Source organism: Lethenteron reissneri, chromosome 51, assembly GCF_015708825.2.
Source record: "Lethenteron reissneri isolate LAM-NWPU_2019-01 chromosome 51, ASM1570882v1, whole genome shotgun sequence".
NCBI classification, from domain to species: domain Eukaryota; kingdom Metazoa; phylum Chordata; class Hyperoartia; order Petromyzontiformes; family Petromyzontidae; genus Lethenteron; species Lethenteron reissneri.
Genome location: NC_083829.1, coordinates 1,727,020 through 1,746,960, shown reverse-complemented (window position 1 = coordinate 1,746,960; position 19,941 = coordinate 1,727,020). Strand labels below are relative to the sequence as shown.

Below are 19,941 nucleotides of genomic sequence, written 5' to 3'. Positions count from 1 at the left end.
TGGCGACCCCCGCTGCCGCCGAGACCGCCGATCGCGATGCCGAGCTGCCCGCCGGGGACTCCGCGTTCGGCCGATCCAGCGACGGCCGCTCGTGGAACTTGAGCTTTGTGTTTCCGGCTAAATAAATAACGGAACGCGTCGGGTGGCCCACGGCCGTGTGTACGGACGGGAGTTTTGCGGAACGGCTGCAGTGGTTGAAATGAACGGTGTAATGTTTTGGGCTTTGTTTAACACGGATTCGATTACGAAACTTTGGCTTCACAACAACATTCACTCTGCACGTTTCTTGAAATTCGCACTTGCCCCACTACTGGATGGGTGTTCTCCTGCACCGTACGGTTACATTGCGAGTTATTTGCGATACTTCTCCGCTCTGGGTCAGCGCACGCCTATAGAGGCGGGGGAACGTTGACTCTGGGAGCGTAGAAGTACAGCCCGACAAATAGATTTTCTGCACTGCTTCATCGTAATTATTTCAAAAGATGCACACTTTTTTTACGCCTAAGAACCTCCCACGGCTCAAACTGCTCTCACGGCTATAAATGAAGGTCAAGTGTGAGTGAGTGTGTGTGCGTGTGTGTGTGTGTGAGTGAGTGTGTGTGCGTGTGTGTGAGTGTGTGTGAGTGAGTGTGTGTGTGCGTGTGTGAGTGTGTGTGCGTGCGTGTGAGTGAGTGTGTGCGTGTGAGTGAGTGTGTGTGCTTGTGTGTGAGTGTGTGTGCGTGCGTGTGAGTGAGTGTGTGTGTGTGAGTGTGTGTGTGAGGTGCTCGCTAACAGCACTTGCCCCTACAGTCTGTTAAGGCTATGCGGGGGATCTTTGTTGTGTGAGTGTGTGAGTGTGCGTGCGTGTGAGTGTGCGTGTGTGCGAGTGAGTGAGTGTGTGAGTGAGTGTGTGTGTGTGAGTGAGTGTGAGTGAGTGTGTGTGTGAGTGTGTGTGCGTGTGAGTGAGTGTGTGTGCGTGTGAGTGAGTGTGCGGTGGTGTAGCGGTTAGCGCTACGCTGCGTTATGAACCCGGCGAACGGGGTTCGATTCTCGCTCACGGCCAACACCCAGTGACGATTATCTGAACCGGTCCAGGGCCTCCCCTAGGTCGATTCGGCCTCAAATGAGTACCTGGTGCAGTGTGTGATCATTAGCACAGGTAAGACAAATGCGGCCGGGCGTGGTGCTGGCCACCCACCCCCTCGTGTACCGTTCCGGCCTTCATAGGTGCTCGCTAACAGCACTTGCCCCTACAGTCTGTTACGGTTATACGGGAGATCTTTGTCGTTTATGTTTGTGTTGGTGAGTGTTGTTTGCGTGTGAGCGTTTGTGGCTGGGTGTGTGTGTGGCACTGGTGTCACTGTGTCGGACCTCCGTAGGTGCTCGCTAATAGCCAACAGCACTTGCCCCAACAGTGTCTACGAGCTACACACGGGACCTTTGTCTTTGTCAGTGTAAATCACCGTCGTGTTTTCTTTCGACAGCGATGTCCAGCTACCTGTACATCGTGAAGACGGAGCTGCCCACTGTGATCCGCACGCTACTCGCCACCGATCAGAGGTACCCAGTCTGTGTATGTGTGTCAGTGTCTGTGTGTCAGTGTCTGTGTGTGTGCATAGATGTGTGTGTTTGTGCACGGATATGTGTATATGTGGTGCATCGGCCAGTCATCAGTCGACCCATGGCACCTGGGTCTGTCCCGTGACCTCCTGCCAGCAGGCGTTCGACACTTCACGTGGCCTTAACGTGCAAATAGCCTGGCACAAACGTCGTGGTGACGTCACCGCCACTTAGTGGTGAATGGCGGTTGTTTGCATAGTGGGGAGCGGTGGTATAGCGGTTAGCGCGCTGCGCTACGAACCTGGCAATCCGGGTTCGATTCCCGCTCATGACCAACGCCAGTGACGATTATCTGAACCGGTCCTGGACCTCTCCGAGGTCGACTCAGCCTCAAATGAGTACCCGGTGCGATGTGTAAACATCGCCACTGGGGAGACAAAGGCGGCCGGGCGTGGTGTTGGCCACGCACCCCCTCGTGTGCTGTGCCAGCCTTGATCGATGCTACTCGCTAACAGCACTTGCCCCAACAATCTGTAACAGGCTACACGGGGGATGTTTGTCTTTGAATATATATACATAATGTGCACATATACACATCAGTGGGAGGGCACGTGTGTGCACGCGATAGATCACCGTCGCGATTTAAAACTCGCACTCACATTTTCAGCCTCGCTCGATCTCAACATTCTTCTTCGTCGGGGCAGTGCTGTCAACGTTGGAAAATTGTACACGAGGATCTGGGTCCGAGCTATTCCTAGCGCCGCCACCGCTGTAACCGCGCCGTCATCCGACCACCCCGTGGCCCCGCGGGGGACGGAACGTCTCGGTGACGTCCGTGCGATCCGCCAACCCTGGCAGCAGCCGGGACGGGGCCCCGCGTGGTCACGCGTTTCTACGCCCGGTGACCTCTCGCCCGCGTGGCCGCGTGTGGGCGTTGACCCCTTCGCCCCCCCTCCCCCGCACGTGACTGACGGACGCGTGATTGCGTCGTGACCCCCTTCTCCAGCCCGTGTAATCCATACGAAGCGTCTCCGCGTGACATCCCCCCCCCCCCTTCCCACCAACCAACCAATCAAGGCCTCGCTCGGCTAGCTGGGAATCTGGTACCGAACGAAAAGCAGACATCGATCCCCATTGTAGTGAGTAACGCGAGGCAGCGGAGAACGTGGGGGCGAGCACATCCTGTTCGTGTCCCCCGCCTGTTGTTCGAATGAGCTTCGGTTGGGGTTCACAGTGCTGACGTCCTGAGCTAGATTCCAAGCAAAGCCAACTGGAGAGTTCGTGGTCTCAGCCTGGTTACCATTGCCAGCAAAGACTCCCACCCCCTCTGTGTAGCCCAAACACACTCTGGGGGGCTGTGAGTGGCCAGCACTTGTGAATGCCAACACGGAACACGAGGGAGTGGGTGGCCAGCACCACGCCCGGCAGCATTTGTCTTCCCTGTGCTAATGATCACACCGCACCAGGTACTTGAGGCTGAGTCGACCTAGGAGAGAGACAGCTCCAGTTCAGATAATTGTCACCGGTGTTGGCCGTGAGTGGCAATCAAATTCGGGTGGCTGGGTTCATAAAGCACCGCGCCCACCGCTATGCAACCACCGTTACACACGCACACAACGCATGCACAAAAAACACCCTCACATTAAATTTGGTTGTGCACTAAATTTGTCAAAAAGTCCATGTCTGAGAATGTTTTTATTTCATTGCCAAGTGACGAACATCACTCTCGCAGGACCCGCAGGAAAGTGCAGCGCCACAAAATCGCAGCTTAAAGAGGCCATTTGCGGGGATCTCGGAAGCGGTTCGGAGACATCTCATTCCACGGGGTGTTTTATCACGTGGCTGGATGGAGGGCGGTGCGCCCGTTCACTTCATCTCAGGGAACACAACTCCAGAGTCCCCTGGCCCGTGGTGGAAAATCTGCTTCATGATTTGTAAATTTGTAAATTGTTCAACGAGAGCGATGTGCCAAAAATGTAAATAGATTTTAGATGCTTATTTATTTGAGCAGGAAGGGGCCCACTAATCCGTTAGTCTCTATTTCACGAGCATCTTTGCGACGGTGCAGATGTTACTGCTGCACGGTACAGATCTCGCTTACAATGACGGTCACGTAGCTCGCGATACAAACGGCGGGTGTCGGTGCGCGCTGTTACAGGAATGTGAAACCGGTCAAAAACGTGAAAAGACAAAAAACGATTCGTAAGAATGTTTTCGTGTACAAAACTAAAGCAAGGAAACAATATCGTGTTGATTTGAAGTTTTCGTGACTGCAGGAATCCATACTCTTTGGTTCTTTCGGTAAAGTCAGGTAGGTGGCAAAGCCACCTGATGACGGACGCTTGTGTTGCGCCCGAAACATCATGATTTATTTTATTTTATACCTACGTGACTTAACCCAAAGAACCAAAGAAAATGAAACAATTTAATTTAACAAAGCAAACAGAATCAGTAACCAGGAGCTTTCGTTAGGATCCACACAGACTCGGGCTCACACTTCTCTGCCGATTATTATTTGAGGGCAGGGTGAAATGGGTGAGGACAAATGAAAGTTAGCCCAGGACATCTCTACTTAGAATGTCTCCACCCAGAAAATCTCCACTCAGAACATCTCCACTGAGGACATCTCCACTCAGAACATCTCCACCCAGAACATCTCCACTCAGAACATCTCCACCCAGAACATCTCCACTCAGAATATCTCCACCCAGAACATCTCCACTCAGAACATCTCCACCCAGAACATCTCCACTCAGAACATCTCCACTGAGGACATCTCCACTCAGAACATCTCCACTCAGAACATCTCCACCCAGAACATCTCCACCCAGAACATCTCCACTCAGAACATTTCCTCCCAGAACATCTCCACTCAGAACATCTCCACTCAGAACATCTCCACTCAGAACATCTCCACTCAGAACATCTCCACCCAGAACATCTCCACTCAGAACATCTCCACTCAGAATATCTCCACTCAGAACATCTCCACTCAGAACATCTCCACTCAGAACATCTCCACCCAGAACATCTCCACTCAGAACATCTCCACCCAGAACATCTCCACTCAGAACATCTCCACTCAGAACATCTCCACTGAGGACATCTCCACCCAGAACATCTCCACTCAGAAAATCTCCACTCAGAACATCTCCACTCAGAACATCTCCACTCAGAACATCTCCACCCAGAACATCTCCACTCAGAACATCTCCACTCAGAACATCTCCACTCAGAACATCTCCACCCAGAACATCTCCACTCAGAAAATCTCCACTCAGAATATCTCCACTCAGAACATCTCCACTCAGAACATCTCCACTCAGAACATCTCCACCCAGAACATCTCCACTCAGAACATCTCCACCCAGAACATCTCCACTCAGAACATCTCCACTCAGAACATCTCCACTGAGGACATCTCCACTCAGAACATCTCCACTCAGAACATCTCCACTCAGAACATCTCCACCCAGAACATCTCCACTCAGAACATCTCCACCCAGAACATCTCCACTCAGAACATCTCCACCCAGAACATCTCCACTCAGAACATCTCCACTCAGAACATCTCCACTGAGGACATCTCCACCCAGAACATCTCCACCCAGAACATCTCCACTCAGAACATCTCCACCCAGAACATCTCCACTCAGAACATCTCCACTCAGAACATCTCCACTCAGAACATCTCTACTCAGAACATCTCCACTCAGAACATCTCCACTGAGGACGTCTCCACTGAGAACATCTCCACTCAGAACAATAAGTCACTTTAGACAAGTTATATTTTGGCAGAGGCAGATTTATACTTGTCTCGGTGGCTTTTCATTGACTTATTATTTCGGCAGCAATTAAAACGTTGACTAATTGGGGCAGTGTTTTGTTATTAATTTGCACGCTATTACTTGCGTTAACATTACGCACTCGGGAAGAAGTCTTTCGCCACAACGCGAGTGGCGGCAAAGCTGCTCGTGATCCCAGCGCCAGGGAGGTTAACGCGCCCGCCTGGCGTCCCCGTCGTCGTGGTTACATTTGCGTCGTGTCTCGCGCGGATCCATCATCATCGTTATTATTATTGTGATATGTAAAAAAAAACATTCCCATTCACCGATCGTGCGTGCCCCAAAGCTCGCAAGCTGCAAAACCAATCGAGCGCTGCTAACGACTCGCCCCAAAAAAAAACCGAGCAGCGACGGTACAACAACAAAAAAACTGTTTGCAAAAAGTCGCACACTCAACGACGTTCTTTCTCAGCGGGCTCTTGCCAATGGGGGGCGATGAATGCTGGCCTGGGATCTAGTTTTTGATGGCCCGGCGGGTGGGGTTCGGGAGGAGAGAGGCCGATGCACAAGGCCGTGTGATATGGGCACAAACTAGAATCTCAAACAATCGCAGGGCTGGACGAGAGCCCAGCACAGATCTAAGCCACAACAGCGAGAGCCTTCGCTCACAGTGTGACGCACATTCGCAAGGCATAATGACTTAGCGAGCACTTCCCAAGCGTCTTCTGCGAGTTTGTGCGTGCGTGCGTGTTCGAGCGAGCGAGGCGCGGGAGGTTGGGGAGGGCTGTGTGGGTCGCCCGTTGGGAGACAAAGAGCCACTCTGTTACGCTGTTGGGAGCCGAGTGCGTGCGTGCGTCCGTGCGGCGTGTGTAAGTGCGTACCTGCGTGCTTTATTTCCACGTCGTATGTTGTTTTTTGCATCCGGCCCTCTCTGGGTAAGTACATCAATAAATAAGTTGTTTCCTCGTGGAAACTTGTTGTCACGATGATCAGGGCCGTACAGCGCCGCGAATGAAATGCGGAGTTCTAGTTTCCGAGATGAACTCGTCCTGAACTTGATGAAGGCGGGCAGTGAGTGTGTACTACCTGCAATTAACGTAAGGTTTCAGAAACACGGTCGTGAAGACTTTATTTGTTAAAGCTGCACAGTCCGCAAAGAAGCGCGGAGAAATGCTCGCTTGCCCATGGGAGACGAAAGGAGGAGCCGGGTGGATTAGAGAGCGTGCACAGGGGTAGTGACGATTACAGGTGTGGGGGAAACGTGAGCGGGCTCAAGGCAGTACCCCTGACGACGAGAGGGGGCAATGGCCGGCAGTCAAGACCGGTGACGGAGTTGGGGGTTCGGAGCGGAGCACACCCGGGGGGGGGGGGCGTTGGCTCGGGGAGATGGAGCGATGAAACCGCCGGTGGACCGGCTGCATCACAGGCCCATGGGGGATGGAGGCGGCCTGGGGGAGGCCTTCATGTGGCGGTTAATTGACCTTGGCTGATGATGATGATGCCGAAGATGAAGTTGTTGACGAGGTGATTAAAGAGCACGTTGAATTGAACGGTGAGGGAACAGCAAAGGTGACGGCACGCGCTTCTGCGGTTGACATTTGACGCGCCGAGCCCGTCCTCCGACGGCCAGAGTGTAACGTTTGCGAGTTTACCGACTTGCACCACAGTTGGCATTGCGTGTGCAATCCTCCGCACGTGGGTTGAATCAGTGGCTTTTCACCCCCACGGTGCCACGTGGGCAGTTTGGTGATCTCGGACGCACGTTTCGCACGCTCCGTGATAACCATCTGTAGTCGAATCATGCGGCAACGTTCGTACTTGGGCCGAGTACATCGACCAATTGGAGCTGTACGTATGTTGAACTTCTTTCACACCGTACGTAGCCAAACGTGCTCATGAAATACCACGCACGGTGTTGGACGTGCTCAGACGGACTGTCCGTCATGCGCGCAGCGATGGTGGCAATGGATGGTGTGTTACGTTTCATGTGTGTGTCAAACTATTCCTGAGCCACATTTTCTAAACCTATAGATAATTACCTTCACGTATCAGGAATATGTTTTTAAATGTTGGTGGTGAGCTTTGCCTAATTTGTGCAAACCGCCCACGTTTGGGTTTTTTTTTATTTTCCATTCTTTTTGCCCACCAGAGCCGCATTGAATCTCTTCCTTCTCAGGAGGGTCCTGCATTTGGACGCTGAGCACAATTTATTTATATTTGTATTGCATCGTGTGGGATGGCACCGGAGAACCCCGACACACACACACACAGGGTTGTCACCACTAGCTGCGTGTGGGCGCACTACAAACCCGGCGACATGAGTTCGATTCCCGCTCACCACCAGCACCAGTGACGATTGTTTGAATAGACCCTGGGCCTCCCCTATGTCCACTCGGCCTCAAATGAGTACCTAGTGCGGCATGTAAACATCGCCACTGGGGAGACAAAGGCGGCCAGATGTGGTGCTGGCCTCCCACCCCCTCATGTACCGTGCCGGCCTTCATAGGTGCTCGCTAACAGCACTTGCCCCAACAGTCGGTTAAGGTTATACGTGGGATCTTTTTGTCTTTATTTCCGCAGTGCGTGGTACCTGAACGGCGACTACCTGGTCGTCATTGTGACGATAGCAGTCATTCTGCCGCTCGCTCTCATGAAGAATATCGGTGAGTGATCCACCCCTCCCTCTGGCTGTCCGTAGGCATGTGCGAAACGGTTAAAGCCTTCAGATTCGTAGGGGATACCTTCCTGGAGAATATTAAATCCGCAAATATTAATGCTTAAAGTTTGAGGAAAATAGGTTTAGGGGGCATAAACATGAATTAAAACTAAAACGTATAAACTGTATGTACCCAGCGGGAAGGTGCCCAGGCGATGAGCCAACAATTTCCCAAGCTCTGCAGTCTTCTATATATAAAGGTGTTTAATGTCTATATATCAACGTGTGGGAGCAAACCGTAGCACCCGCAGAAAACCCAACCGTGCGAGGGAGCGACGATCGATAATCTACAGCGACCGCCTGATCCAGGTCAACCAATCGTACGCAATCAGCACGAATCGATTAATTATTTCCCAGGGTACTCCTTGTAGAGCGAGACATCGGAAGGGGAAGTGCCTGCCCGGGTACAAACGTTCATCGGCAACACTGCCGCGTTACATCAGCGCTGGCGATGGAACGCGGGGGGCTGGCGGTGGTGAATCGTAGCACGGCGCAGCGTGCGGGCCGGTGTGCCGTCATCGCTGCCCCCATAACACGACGCACAAAGACAACGCGCGCCTCGCACAAATTACACCGAACGCGCTCGAATTTCTGGTTGCAACACAACAGTTTATTGTCAATAAGGACACACGTGGTTTAACCTTCCCCCGCGGGTGCGGTTTCACCGGAACGGGCTGGCGTCGTCCGGCGCCCGCTGGTTTTGCCGTCGTTGGGCTCTGCATCGTCCAGCTCGTCCATGAGCCCCTCCCGAGCTCGTCGCGTCTCCGCCGGTGGAGACGTAGAACAACAATTCCTTACCGCTAGCGGTGTTTACGTGTCAGCTTATGGGCTTACGATTCCTTCCTTTTTGTTGTTCTCGATGTATCTTGTCTGTTCAGTCGAGACCGACTGGCTCGTTTTTCCAGACAGTGATAGACTGACTCACCCAGTATCTGACCGGGCCCTCAGATAATAATCCGATAACGACAGATTGACTGACTCATCTCTGATTAGGTTGTTTGAAATGATAGATCGCTCGTTGGCGGGATCTGAAAACAATATTAGACTAACTCCACTCAACTCCTCAGCAACATGTGACCCCCCCCCCCCTCACTGTTAACAAACCCCACAATGCAGTGGGGTACACAATAATAATAATAATAACAACACAAACACTAATTTACACGTAATATGAATACTAATGATACAGGTTTTTTTGGGTTAGATCGCGTAACTATATAAACGCGTCGTTAAACCTGCCACCACCCGACACAGCCAACTAGTAAGGGGTTTGTCACGTAAAACAAAACGTGGTCAGTTCGTCACTAGTACAGCACCCACTGGTGTGTTGGAGAGCAAAGCCACAACATTTTGCGGGTTTACCGACATATTTACGCGATCTAACCCAAAAAAATCCTGTGTTATGAATGATATTGGTCGCGAAAGCTGACGTGTTAAACTGAATACAAATAAGGCGATGCCAGATCACCCCAAGTATGCAGCCAAGATCGAGGCTCGCGTAGAAGGGCACCATTGGCAGGTCTTGAAGAGCGTGCAGGGGGCATGGATTAAATTGGAATACACAGAGTAGCCAGGCCTGAGCACAGAGCCCAGAGAACACGGTTCCACAGTACACACGGTACCATGGTACCATGGTACGCACGATACGCACGGTATGCACGGTACCACGGTACGCACGGTGCACAATCACGTGCCGTGACACACGCTGCATTCGACATGCGGGTCGTGCGGATGTCAGAAACACCGCCGCGGAGAGAAAAAGAAAGGTGCCGTTTATATTTGTTTTGTTGGTTTGGTCAAAGTGCACGCGAGGGTTGGCCAAAACCAACATTAGCGGCCACATGGGGGATGAGGAGGCGGTGGTGGCGTGCCCCGCAGTGCCCACGCTGGGCCGAAAGATGCTCGCTTGTGGGACACCAAACAGCTGACTCCGTCCCGAAATGTTGTTATTTACAAAATCGCTGGCCACTTTATTTGTTTTAGCTTTCATGGTTTTTTTTTGTTACATTTTTTACACTTCTCTGTAACGACTGATGATAGATGTGCATTCAAATCACGCGATGTTTCCTCATCGTCCCTCGCCCGGTATTTGTAGGTCTGGTTTTATTCCGGTCAGAATGAGCCCTTTGCTCAACTGAAAAACAACGTTTATGAAAATGTCGTTTGCGTGAGCGTGTGGATTTAATTATAAGCATTACAACATCCGTTTGTCTTCGTATTTGTTTATGGGGCATATTTGGCATTAGTCCTTTTTTTTGCTCTGTTTTGGATCTTCCAAGTTTTGGGAAACCCTGCCAACAAGGCTGTGGCCTTAAAATAAACTCAACAAGTATATAGTCGGCGACGTTTTGAGCAATATACCATGAAGAAGGGCCCAATGTCTGAAATGTCGGCGATTATATTTCATAGGCCACAGTGATGTTGACGAGTGTGTTGAGTTCATGCGATCAGTTTGACCAGCTTTCAATAGTTAGGGTGAGTTCTGGATGCCAACGGAACTTTATCCTACAGATTGCTGTCACATCGAATTATCGTCACTCGGGTTACAGTACCGCCCCTCCTCAACTCCCCTCATTACAAACGGACACAGACGAAGCCGACGCTTAAGCAGTTGCCATCCTCGGTTTTCAACCTCTGTTTGCAAAGTGTTTACAAAGATCACCATCGTTGTCATCATCATCATCATCGTCGTCGTGAATACCAGCGGCGTACCGTCCTTCAGTGCACTGGATTTCACAAATTGAATTTGTAACGAATTAAAAGAAAATTAGTAAAGGCTTGAAATCGGGATTGTTTTAAGGAGCGCTACAGTAGGCTCCTCCAGAAACAACAAAAAGCCACTTCGGATGGTCACGTGGAATGTTCGAACGCTTGCTGCGGAGGAGAAGCTGCCACTCCTCTGTCGGGAGCTGGACCGGCTGTGGTATTCAGGAGATCCGGTGGACCGACTCTGCCACCATGAGGGGTGGACAGTCCTCTACTCGGGGCAGGAGACTGCCAAAAAACAGGAAGTGGCTCTTCTTCTGAACAAAAGAATGAAGGGGGCGTGGGAGCATAGCGGTGAGGTGTGGAAAGTGGTAAGTCCCAGACCCTATTGGGCTCGCCAATGAATCAGATGGCTTATATGACCTCCTGTCACAGGTGCTAGCTAAAGTGGCCCCTCGAAATAGAGTCATCCTGTTGGACGACTTCAATGCCCGAGTTGGTCATGATGCTGATACCTGGTCTGGAGTGATTGAAAGGCATGGGCCAGATCAGCTCAATAACAAAGGTAGGAGGCTGCTATGGGCTTGTAATTATCCACACACCATTCCGGCATCGGCACATCCACACAACATCATGGATGCATGTCGGGTCCAAGCAAGAACATCTGCTGGACTACGTAGTGATGGAACAGTGGATGCGGGCCCATGTCCTTTGACACCAGGACCTATCGTGGAGCTGATCTGCCCACTGACCATGGACTTGTCATCTGTAAGATGCGCCTGCCATTCTTCCATTCCGTTGGTGGGTGTACACCCAGGACCCCATTCAAATCGCAAGGTGGCCTGGTCCCAGCTAGTTGATTAAAGTTGCAAGCGAGAATTTAATCATCGCTTGCGGCTGGGGTTGGCATCATCCCCCACTCCTCCAGATGTCGAGGGGAAATGGGCGAGGTTTAAAACTGTGGCTCATGCAGCTGCAATGGCTACTTTGGTTACATGGTCCAGACCTCCCCAAAGACCTTGGCTGACGGAGGAGGTGTTTAGGCTGGCTGAGAAAAAGCGACAGGCCCACTCTTATCGTCTACAGCATCCCACGTTAGAGATTGAGGAGGCTTACCGCAGCCTTCGCTCGGAGGTTCGGAGAGCCGTGAGGCACTGCAAGGATGGGTGGTGGTCGCAGGTTGCTGAGGAGATGGAGTCTGCCTCAATGGCCCGCAATTACAAATCACTATTTAACTCCATCAAAAAAGTAACCTGCAGCGCCACACCTATTACCATCATTAGGGGAAAAACGGTGATCCAATCTCCGACCCCCAGGAACAGGTTTGCAGATTTGCTGAACATTTCTGTGAGGTCCTGGGGGAGGGAAAATCCCTCAGCCTGGAATATGTGGGACAAAGTGGGGATGACCCTGCTGAGGCTGCGGTGCCTGAAATATTGGAAGAAGAAGTCACCCCCTTTGAGTAGCTGGTTGAGGTGCCATCTGTTGAGGAAGTACTGAAGGCGATCCGGAGTTTGAGACCAGCAAAGGCACCTGGCAGAGATGATCTCCCAAGCGAAATGCTGAGGGAGGGTGGCGTTTGTGCACAGACTGCCCTAAATGACATCATAACAACAGTCTGGACCACTGGACGGGTTCCGCAGGATTGGAAGGATGCCCTGGTGGTCCCCCTCTTTAAGAAGGGGGACCACACAGACTGTAATAACGACAGGGGCATCTCACTCCTCAGTGTGCCAGGAAAGGTCCTGGCAAGGATTATTCAACACCGCCTTGCTAGGCACGCTGAGGAGAGGCTTGTGGAGCCCCAATGCGGTTTTAGAAAAGGGCGGTCCTGCACAGATGCCATTTTCTGTCCATCTGCTACAGCAGAGGTGTAGGGAATTCCAACAAGACATACATCTCTGCTTTATTGACCTGGTCAAGGCCTATGATACCATCAATAGGCCTGGGCTCTGGGTTCTTCGTGATTTCGGAGTCCCTGACCCTCTGCTCACGATCATTAAGGACCTTCATGATGGTGAGCGGGCCCGGGTAAAACTACTTGGCTGAGAGTCAGAGCCATTCCCTGCACACCTTGGGGTGTGACAGGGATGTCGTCTGGCTCCCACATTATTTAACATCTATTTCGACCACGTAGTTCGTGAAACCTTCAATAGCTGTACCAGAGGAATTTCCATCTGGTACAGATACAATGGGAGGCTGATCGATGCCCGGATGTTGTCAAGGGATGGCTCCCTATTGCTCAACCATGTTATGTATGCCGATGATCTGGTAATTGCCGCTCACTCAGAGGAGGAGTTGGAGGCGCTGCTGCTGAAACTGGAGCGTGCCACTAAGAGGTGGGGCCTTATCATCAGCCCCACCAAAACTAAGCACCTTGCCTGGGTATTTTATGCCATCGGACACTACACGCTTCCAAACTCCCAATTGGTGATGGGGCAGTTGTGGCCTGCTTTAACCAGGCTGGATTGTGTGAGGAGCTCACAAATCCTTGAAAGATTTGGACAAAGTCCCATCGGTGAGCTCCTCCGGCAAGCAAGGCTGCATTGGCTGGGTCATGTAGCCCGCATGCCCAGCCACCGCATGCCTAAACAGCTTTTGTTCGGCCGGATGAGTGGGCTAAATGGGCACGGCACGGGCTAGATAAGAGATGGAGTGATGTGGTGCAGGAGAATATGGAGCTGAGTGGACTTGCTGATGACTGGTACCAGCGGTGTTAAGATCGACCTCTGTGGAGGAGGCTCGTGAAGGACGCTACTGGGAAGTTGGAGGCAGTCGCCCTCCAACAACAACGGAGGGCGGAGGAGTGATGCTCACAACAACGAGCGGAGCGCCGGGTGGCTAAAACACAGCAAGTTGGCACAGTAGGGGGCACAGGTGGTGCATCAGCCAGTCATCTCAGTCGTCGCAGTCAGTCGACCCGTGCCAACTAGGTCTGCCCCGTGACCTCCTGCCAGCGGGCGTTCGACACTTCACGTGGCCTCAAGGTGCACATAGCCTGGCACAAGCGTCGTGGTGACGTCACCGCCACTTAGTGGCAAATGTCGGTTGTTGTTGTTGTGGGGGTCACTGTGTGTGTGTGTGCGGGGAGCGGTAGTACAGCGGTTAGCGCGCTGCGCTACGAACGGCCAACACCAGTGACGATTATCTGATCTGGTCATGGGCCCCCCTAGGTCGACTTAGCCTCGAATGAGTACCTGGTGTGGTGTGTAAACATCGCCACTGGGGAGACAAAGGCGGCCAGGGTGTGGTGCTAGCCACCCACCCCCTCGTGTGCCGTGCCGGCCTTCATAGGTGCTGGCTAACGGCACTTGCCACAACAGTCTGTTGAGCCTATACAGGGGATCTTTGTGTTTGTGTGCGCCATTCCTGCCAATCAGAACTCGGCATCCGAACGTCTTGCATTCGCGTGAGATATCGAGGCACGCTGACACATCGCGACATTCCCCAGAATGTTTTAGTTGTTTTTTTCACAGCCACAATATCTCTTCCATCGGAGATCGTCATCATTTCACCGTCCTCCTTACACAGGGCAGCGTTCCGGTTGTTTATGCGGAACGCGCACAGAAGTATTTAAAGAATTTTCAAGTCAGCGCTTTGTTCTAAAATCAACATTGCAATCAGAAGCACTGTGTTGTGTCTTGCAATCTTAATGATATAAAGCAAGGGGAGGGGGGGGTTACGGTGACCTGAGTTCGATTCAACAGGCGCGGCGAACGTGGGTGGCGAAGCGACGGCTCGTAGAAACCCAGAATCGCGTGAATGGTTGCGTGTTATGCGAATACCTCGGGCAAGACGGGGAAGTATTTTGATACAGAGGTGTTCAATTGCACGAGGTGAGGGCAGAGCACGAATCTGGATTCGACCACCTGCGATTAAACCGGATCGTCTCGTGGCAGGGTGGTTGGGAGAGCGGGTTGCCCTCCTCTGGTATGTGAACCAAAGGTAACTTTGATGGGTTCTCAGAGGTAGCTTCGTGGTGTCCACCTCCACGGGCCGTGCTCCAACCCAAAGGGGGGGGGGTGGGGGTGGGGGGGTTGCACTTTCCTGCGAGAGCTCCGATGGGATTCTTTGCCACGTGACGCGGCGCCGATTGCAGAATCGAGAAATACCACGGGGGGGGGGGGGGGGGGGGGGGGAAATATTTGTTTTAAATTTTTACTTAAAACTTTCGTGACTGCCGGAATTCATATTCTTGGTTCCTTTGGTAAAGTCACGTAGGTATAAAATAAAAATGATACAATAATTATTTTTCTTCTTGGTTCTATCGGTAAAGTCACGTAGAAGGGAAGTAATAAAATAATAAAAATAAAACATAATAAAACAATTCTCACGACGTTTCGGCCACGTCGTGAGAATTGTTCTATTATGTTTTATTTTCATTATTTTATTACTTCCCTTCTACGTGACTTTACCGAAAGAACCAAGAAGATGAATCCCTGCAGTCACGAAAGCTTTAAATCGAAATTTAATAATTATTTTTTTTTCTTTTAATTTTATTATTTTTATTTTCTGTCTACGTGGCTTTACCGAAAGAACCAGGAATATTAGTTTTGTTATATTTTACAGGATATCACAGGACAAGCCGTGCCACACGCGGGTTTCCATCAAATCATGACGTTTCTCTTTTCATTTGCCCTGTTGTGCCTTCACGTTATGCATGTCCATTGCTCCTCGTTGCGACTGACGACTTGGACAGATTTTTCTTTTGTTTAGGTTTGACGACAGAGTTTGAATGTCGTGTTTCTCTGCCGTGCAGGCTACCTCGGGTACACCAGTGGATTCTCGCTCATGTGCATGGTCTTCTTTCTCATCGTGGTGAGTGACGCCCGGCCCCGCTGGGACGCGGTTGTGGGACTCCAGCTCGTGCGGGGAAAGTCTGTAGGCTGAGCAGGGGCAGCTCTGTCCCTCTATGGGCAGCGGTGATGGGGCAGCTCTGCAAAGTAGGCCACATCACGGGCAGAGTTTCTAATTTGCCTTACGATAACAATTGACTCACCCACCTACAAACTGGCCCGATTTCTGTCTGAGACCTTACAACCATTCACTGGTAAGACCACCTCAGCTGTACTTAACTCAGCTCACTTGGTATCGTTCATTAAGGACATCTCACTATCTCCAGGTGATCTGCTCGTTAGTTTCGATGTGGTCTCTTTGTTTACCAAAGTTACTGTGCCTGACACCGTCGCAATCATTGAAGATTTTGTCCAACAAGGACTGAATGCTGATGTACCGGCCCTGGTGAGACACTGCCTCACCAACACTTACTTCACCTGGAATGGTACATTCTACAAACAAGTTGAAGGCACCCCAATGGGTTCTCCCTTATCTCCAGTTGTAGCCAATGTTTTAATGGAAAAATTCGAGACAGATGCCATCCAGGCATCCACTCTACGTCCGTCCTTGTGGAAGAGGTACATAGATGACACGTTCGTCATCTGGCCACATGGCCTACCAGCTCTGAACCAATTCCTCAACTACACCCAGCCATCAAATTCACCATGGAAGTGGAAAAAGATGGCAAGCTACCATTGCTGGATGTTTTAATCGAAAAGAGACCTGATGGCTCAGTGGGACACTGTCTACAGGAAAGCCACCCATACGGATGCCTCCCTAAAACCTGACTCCCACCACCATCCATCCCAGAAGAATTCCCTCATCAAAACTCTACACCACAGAGCTCGATGTATTTCCCACCGTCATCACCTAGCCAGTGAACTGGAACACGTACACCAAGCTGAATGGATATTCAGACTACACAATCCGTAAAGCTATCACCCCAACCGTTGGGAAAGAACCATCTGAGGACCCAATCAAAATCATCACCTTGCCATACATAGCAGGGGTCACCGCAAAGATTTCCAAAATCATGAGCAAACTAAAGATCCAGGTTCGATTGAACACAGTACATACAATTTGTGATCTGATTCCGTCTGTGAAGGATGTGATCCCTGATATTCAATACCCTGGCGTCTACAAACTAAGCTGTGTCTGCGGCAGTAGTTACAATTGGGGAAACTAAGCGACATGTCTCGGACCGTGTTCGTGAACATAAGCGAGATCTGAACCACGGTAGGACCAATACCTCTGCCGTTGCTGATCATTGTTTTAATGCGGTGGGCTCACACGAAATTGATTTCTCTAAGACGATGGTACTTTGCAAACCCACTGGCTATCAACAAAGATTCCTTCATGAAGCCATCCATATTTATAGACACAGACACAATTTCAACCGAGAAGATGGGTACAAGCTGAGCAATCATTGGAAGGACGTTATCAACCAGTTTAAGTCATAACTGGCTGTGATGTTTCCACCCTGCCACCTTCCGATGTTAGTTGTTATTTTCGGCTCTCTGGTTTTACGTTAACAGGTAAAACTTCTCACGTCAACACAGCCACCTCCGCGCCTTCCGTCGTGGACGTCGTCCTCCGATCTTACATTGACACGCTCATGTCTCACGTTAACATCACTAGCCCTGCCCACTTTGTTTATGACCCTTGGGCGACACCCATTCTAAACCTTTTAAACAGTCTGCCTCATCAGCTTTACTTTTTTTGTCCTGATGACGATCGCTTGTGTTGTGATCGAAACGTTATTTTCTTTCAACCTATCTACGTGACTTTACCGAAAGACCCAAAGAATATTATCTATCCCTTCCCGAGGAAGGTGGACTAATTGTTCCTGTCTGATTCACAGTCCAAATTGGTTGACAAACTGTGCCAAAGTAAAGAATAAAAACCCACTTGCATGGTTAAACTAACGACGAATTACCCACCCATGTTTCCTTCCAGTGGAACAAATACCTACGGTCCAAAACAGTGGAGCCCTCCCAGCGGCAATAGCGGTCACCGCTGGGGCTCATTAACGAGGAATTAAATGTCTGGACGAATACGTGCAGCGGCCGGGTCACGGCGCGCCGCGGTCGCCCCTGACCCCCCGTGTGCTTCAACGAGCGACGTTAAGCGTGTGTCGTGGTGTACTTAATTAATTCAATAAATGTCCTGCTCGCCCCGTTGTTTTCAAGAAGCGCCGTCGTTACGATTTAGCAACGAGCGTCGCGCGACGAGCAGAACGGACGCATTTAAATTGTGTGCCAGTTTCAGCTTCCCTCTCCATTGATACATTGTTAGTGCGTTTATTTATTTATCATCATCATCATCACTCTAACTGTTGTTCACAGTTGCATCGTCGTCACCACCATCGTCATCGTCATCAAAACTGCAACAGCGTGACCAAAATAGATAACCCAAAGACATCGTCGCCATCCTACTATATGGATCTTATGACCGATTTAATGAAAAATGTTTGTCCATCATTCAGAGAACCAAAAGTAAAAACAAGGATGAGGAATACGCCACGAATCTTGGGGAAACGTGTCCCCCTTTCCAAAATTTAAATTTCTTTCTTCAGAGGGCATGATCTTCACCTGGAGAGCGGGCCGACAGTTTGCACGTAGCCAACAGCTCTGCAACCACCACCTCACTGCCATCTGCGAGTCATAAAACATGAGATATAAGGTGGGGAGACAAGAGTGGGGATTGCACTCCGTTCATCGTTGAGCACGGTTCGGAGTAAACGCTGTCCTGACCTTTGATTTTCTTACTACTACACGCGCAGGTGATTTACAAGAAGTTCCAGATCGCCTGCCCGGAGGTTGAGGAAAATCTCATGTCGTACCTCAACGAGACGACCTCCTGGAACGTCACTCAGGCGGTGCCGCTGATGACGCCACCGCCGTCGTCGCCCGACGCTGGGAGCGAGCAGTGTGTGGCGAAGTACGTCACCATCAACGCCAAGGTGCGACCGTGGGACACCGCCACAGAGCGGACACACGCGCGGAGCGGCGGTGCCGACCGTGTGCCGAGTGGTTCCGCGCGCAATGTCTACGTCACTCCGGCATGAACATGAGTAGACCTGATGATGGACGCTTGTGTTGCGCCCGAAATGCCGTGATTATTTTTATTTTATACCTACGTGACTTTTCCGAAAGAACCAAAGAGTCACGAAAGCTTCAAATCAAGAATGAGTAGACTCGTTGTTCTGCTTCGTCGTCGTCGTGATCATCACTCGTAATTAATCATTGGGTTAGGCCACGCAATGATTTGGCCGAAATTGTGCCGTTGCTAAACTGGCTCTGTGAGAATATGTTCTTCCGTTTGTAATGTACGTGTTGAACTTCTTTCGCACCGTACATAGCCAACCGTGCTAATCGGAGGTGCGGTGGAAGGACAACAAACTAAACCACTGTGATTGGCATGCGTAGTTGAGTGCGTGTGCACCGCGCGATTGCTTTGGCTCTGTTGGGTGGTGCGGAGTCTTCATAGTACCAAGTGAGCCAGTGACCCAAAATCAATTTGCGAGCCGTAATGTCTGCTGCCAAGAGCTACTTGGTTAAGCCATCATCTTCACAATTGTATTTTACAATTTTACCTCTTGTCAATCCACTGCTGGATGAAGGCCTCGCCATGCAGTGTGGATCGTGGCGGCCACCGCGTGTTGGGGAAAGCTGGGAGTATATATAGCCCTGGCAGCGCAGCACAATAATGGATTTGTCTGCGCTGCTGCCCACTGCATAGCCCGGCACGCAGCCTGCGAATCGTAGGAAGTTTTTTTTTTGACTCGCGTGCGCACACGCCGTTCATTGCCGCGCGTATACCGTGTGACCTCAAGACTCGGCGTTCACCGGCGAGTGGTGCGCGCCGTGGCACCCCCGTCGAAGAGCGGACCGCTGGTGCCACGTTGAGTCAGGTGGTTTTGGGCGCGCCGGCCCGGTCCGGTGTGCGCCACAGGCCGGCGTGTGCTCATCGCGCGGCCAAGTTTCTCTTACCAAGGGCGTCCCTCTCTTTCAGCGGCGGTGTTGTTCGTCGGCTATTGGCGACGAAGCTACGGCGTTCGTCGCCGCCGTGCGTCACGAATGCCGCGGGTACCGGGCGGACGCCGTGGGTACCGCACGCGTAAAGGCGGCGGTGGTGGCGGTCATGAAGAGCCCGTTAGGTGTGTGGGGGGGGGCGACTACTGACCCTGCGTGCGGAGCTGTTGACCCTCATTTCCCATTGGCAACTCAGACACGACCGCCGAACGGCGGGCAAAGTGTACGTGGATAGAGAGAGGGGGAGAGCGGCGTGAAGCCACACTAATTGACCAAACTCGCGAGATTAAACCCTGCAGTGTGTCACCAAGTGAGTTGTGTTACA

The 19,941-nt window shown here is 51.3% G+C and overlaps 1 protein-coding gene across 4 annotated transcripts in view; it reads left to right on the top strand.

Moving 5' to 3' along the window:
- Nucleotides 1–19,941, top strand: part of LOC133355620 (sodium-coupled neutral amino acid transporter 3-like) — a 136,478-nt gene that overhangs the window by 105,057 nt on the left and 11,480 nt on the right. For all 4 annotated transcript variants that reach the window (XM_061572984.1, XM_061572983.1, XM_061572985.1 and 1 more), the window contains 4 exons: nt 1,464–1,539; nt 7,905–7,987; nt 15,506–15,564; nt 18,365–18,544. In XM_061572984.1, the coding sequence (XP_061428968.1) occupies nt 1,464–1,539; nt 7,905–7,987; nt 15,506–15,564; nt 18,365–18,544 (398 nt within the window). The remainder of the gene's footprint in view (nt 1–1,463; nt 1,540–7,904; nt 7,988–15,505; nt 15,565–18,364; nt 18,545–19,941) is intronic.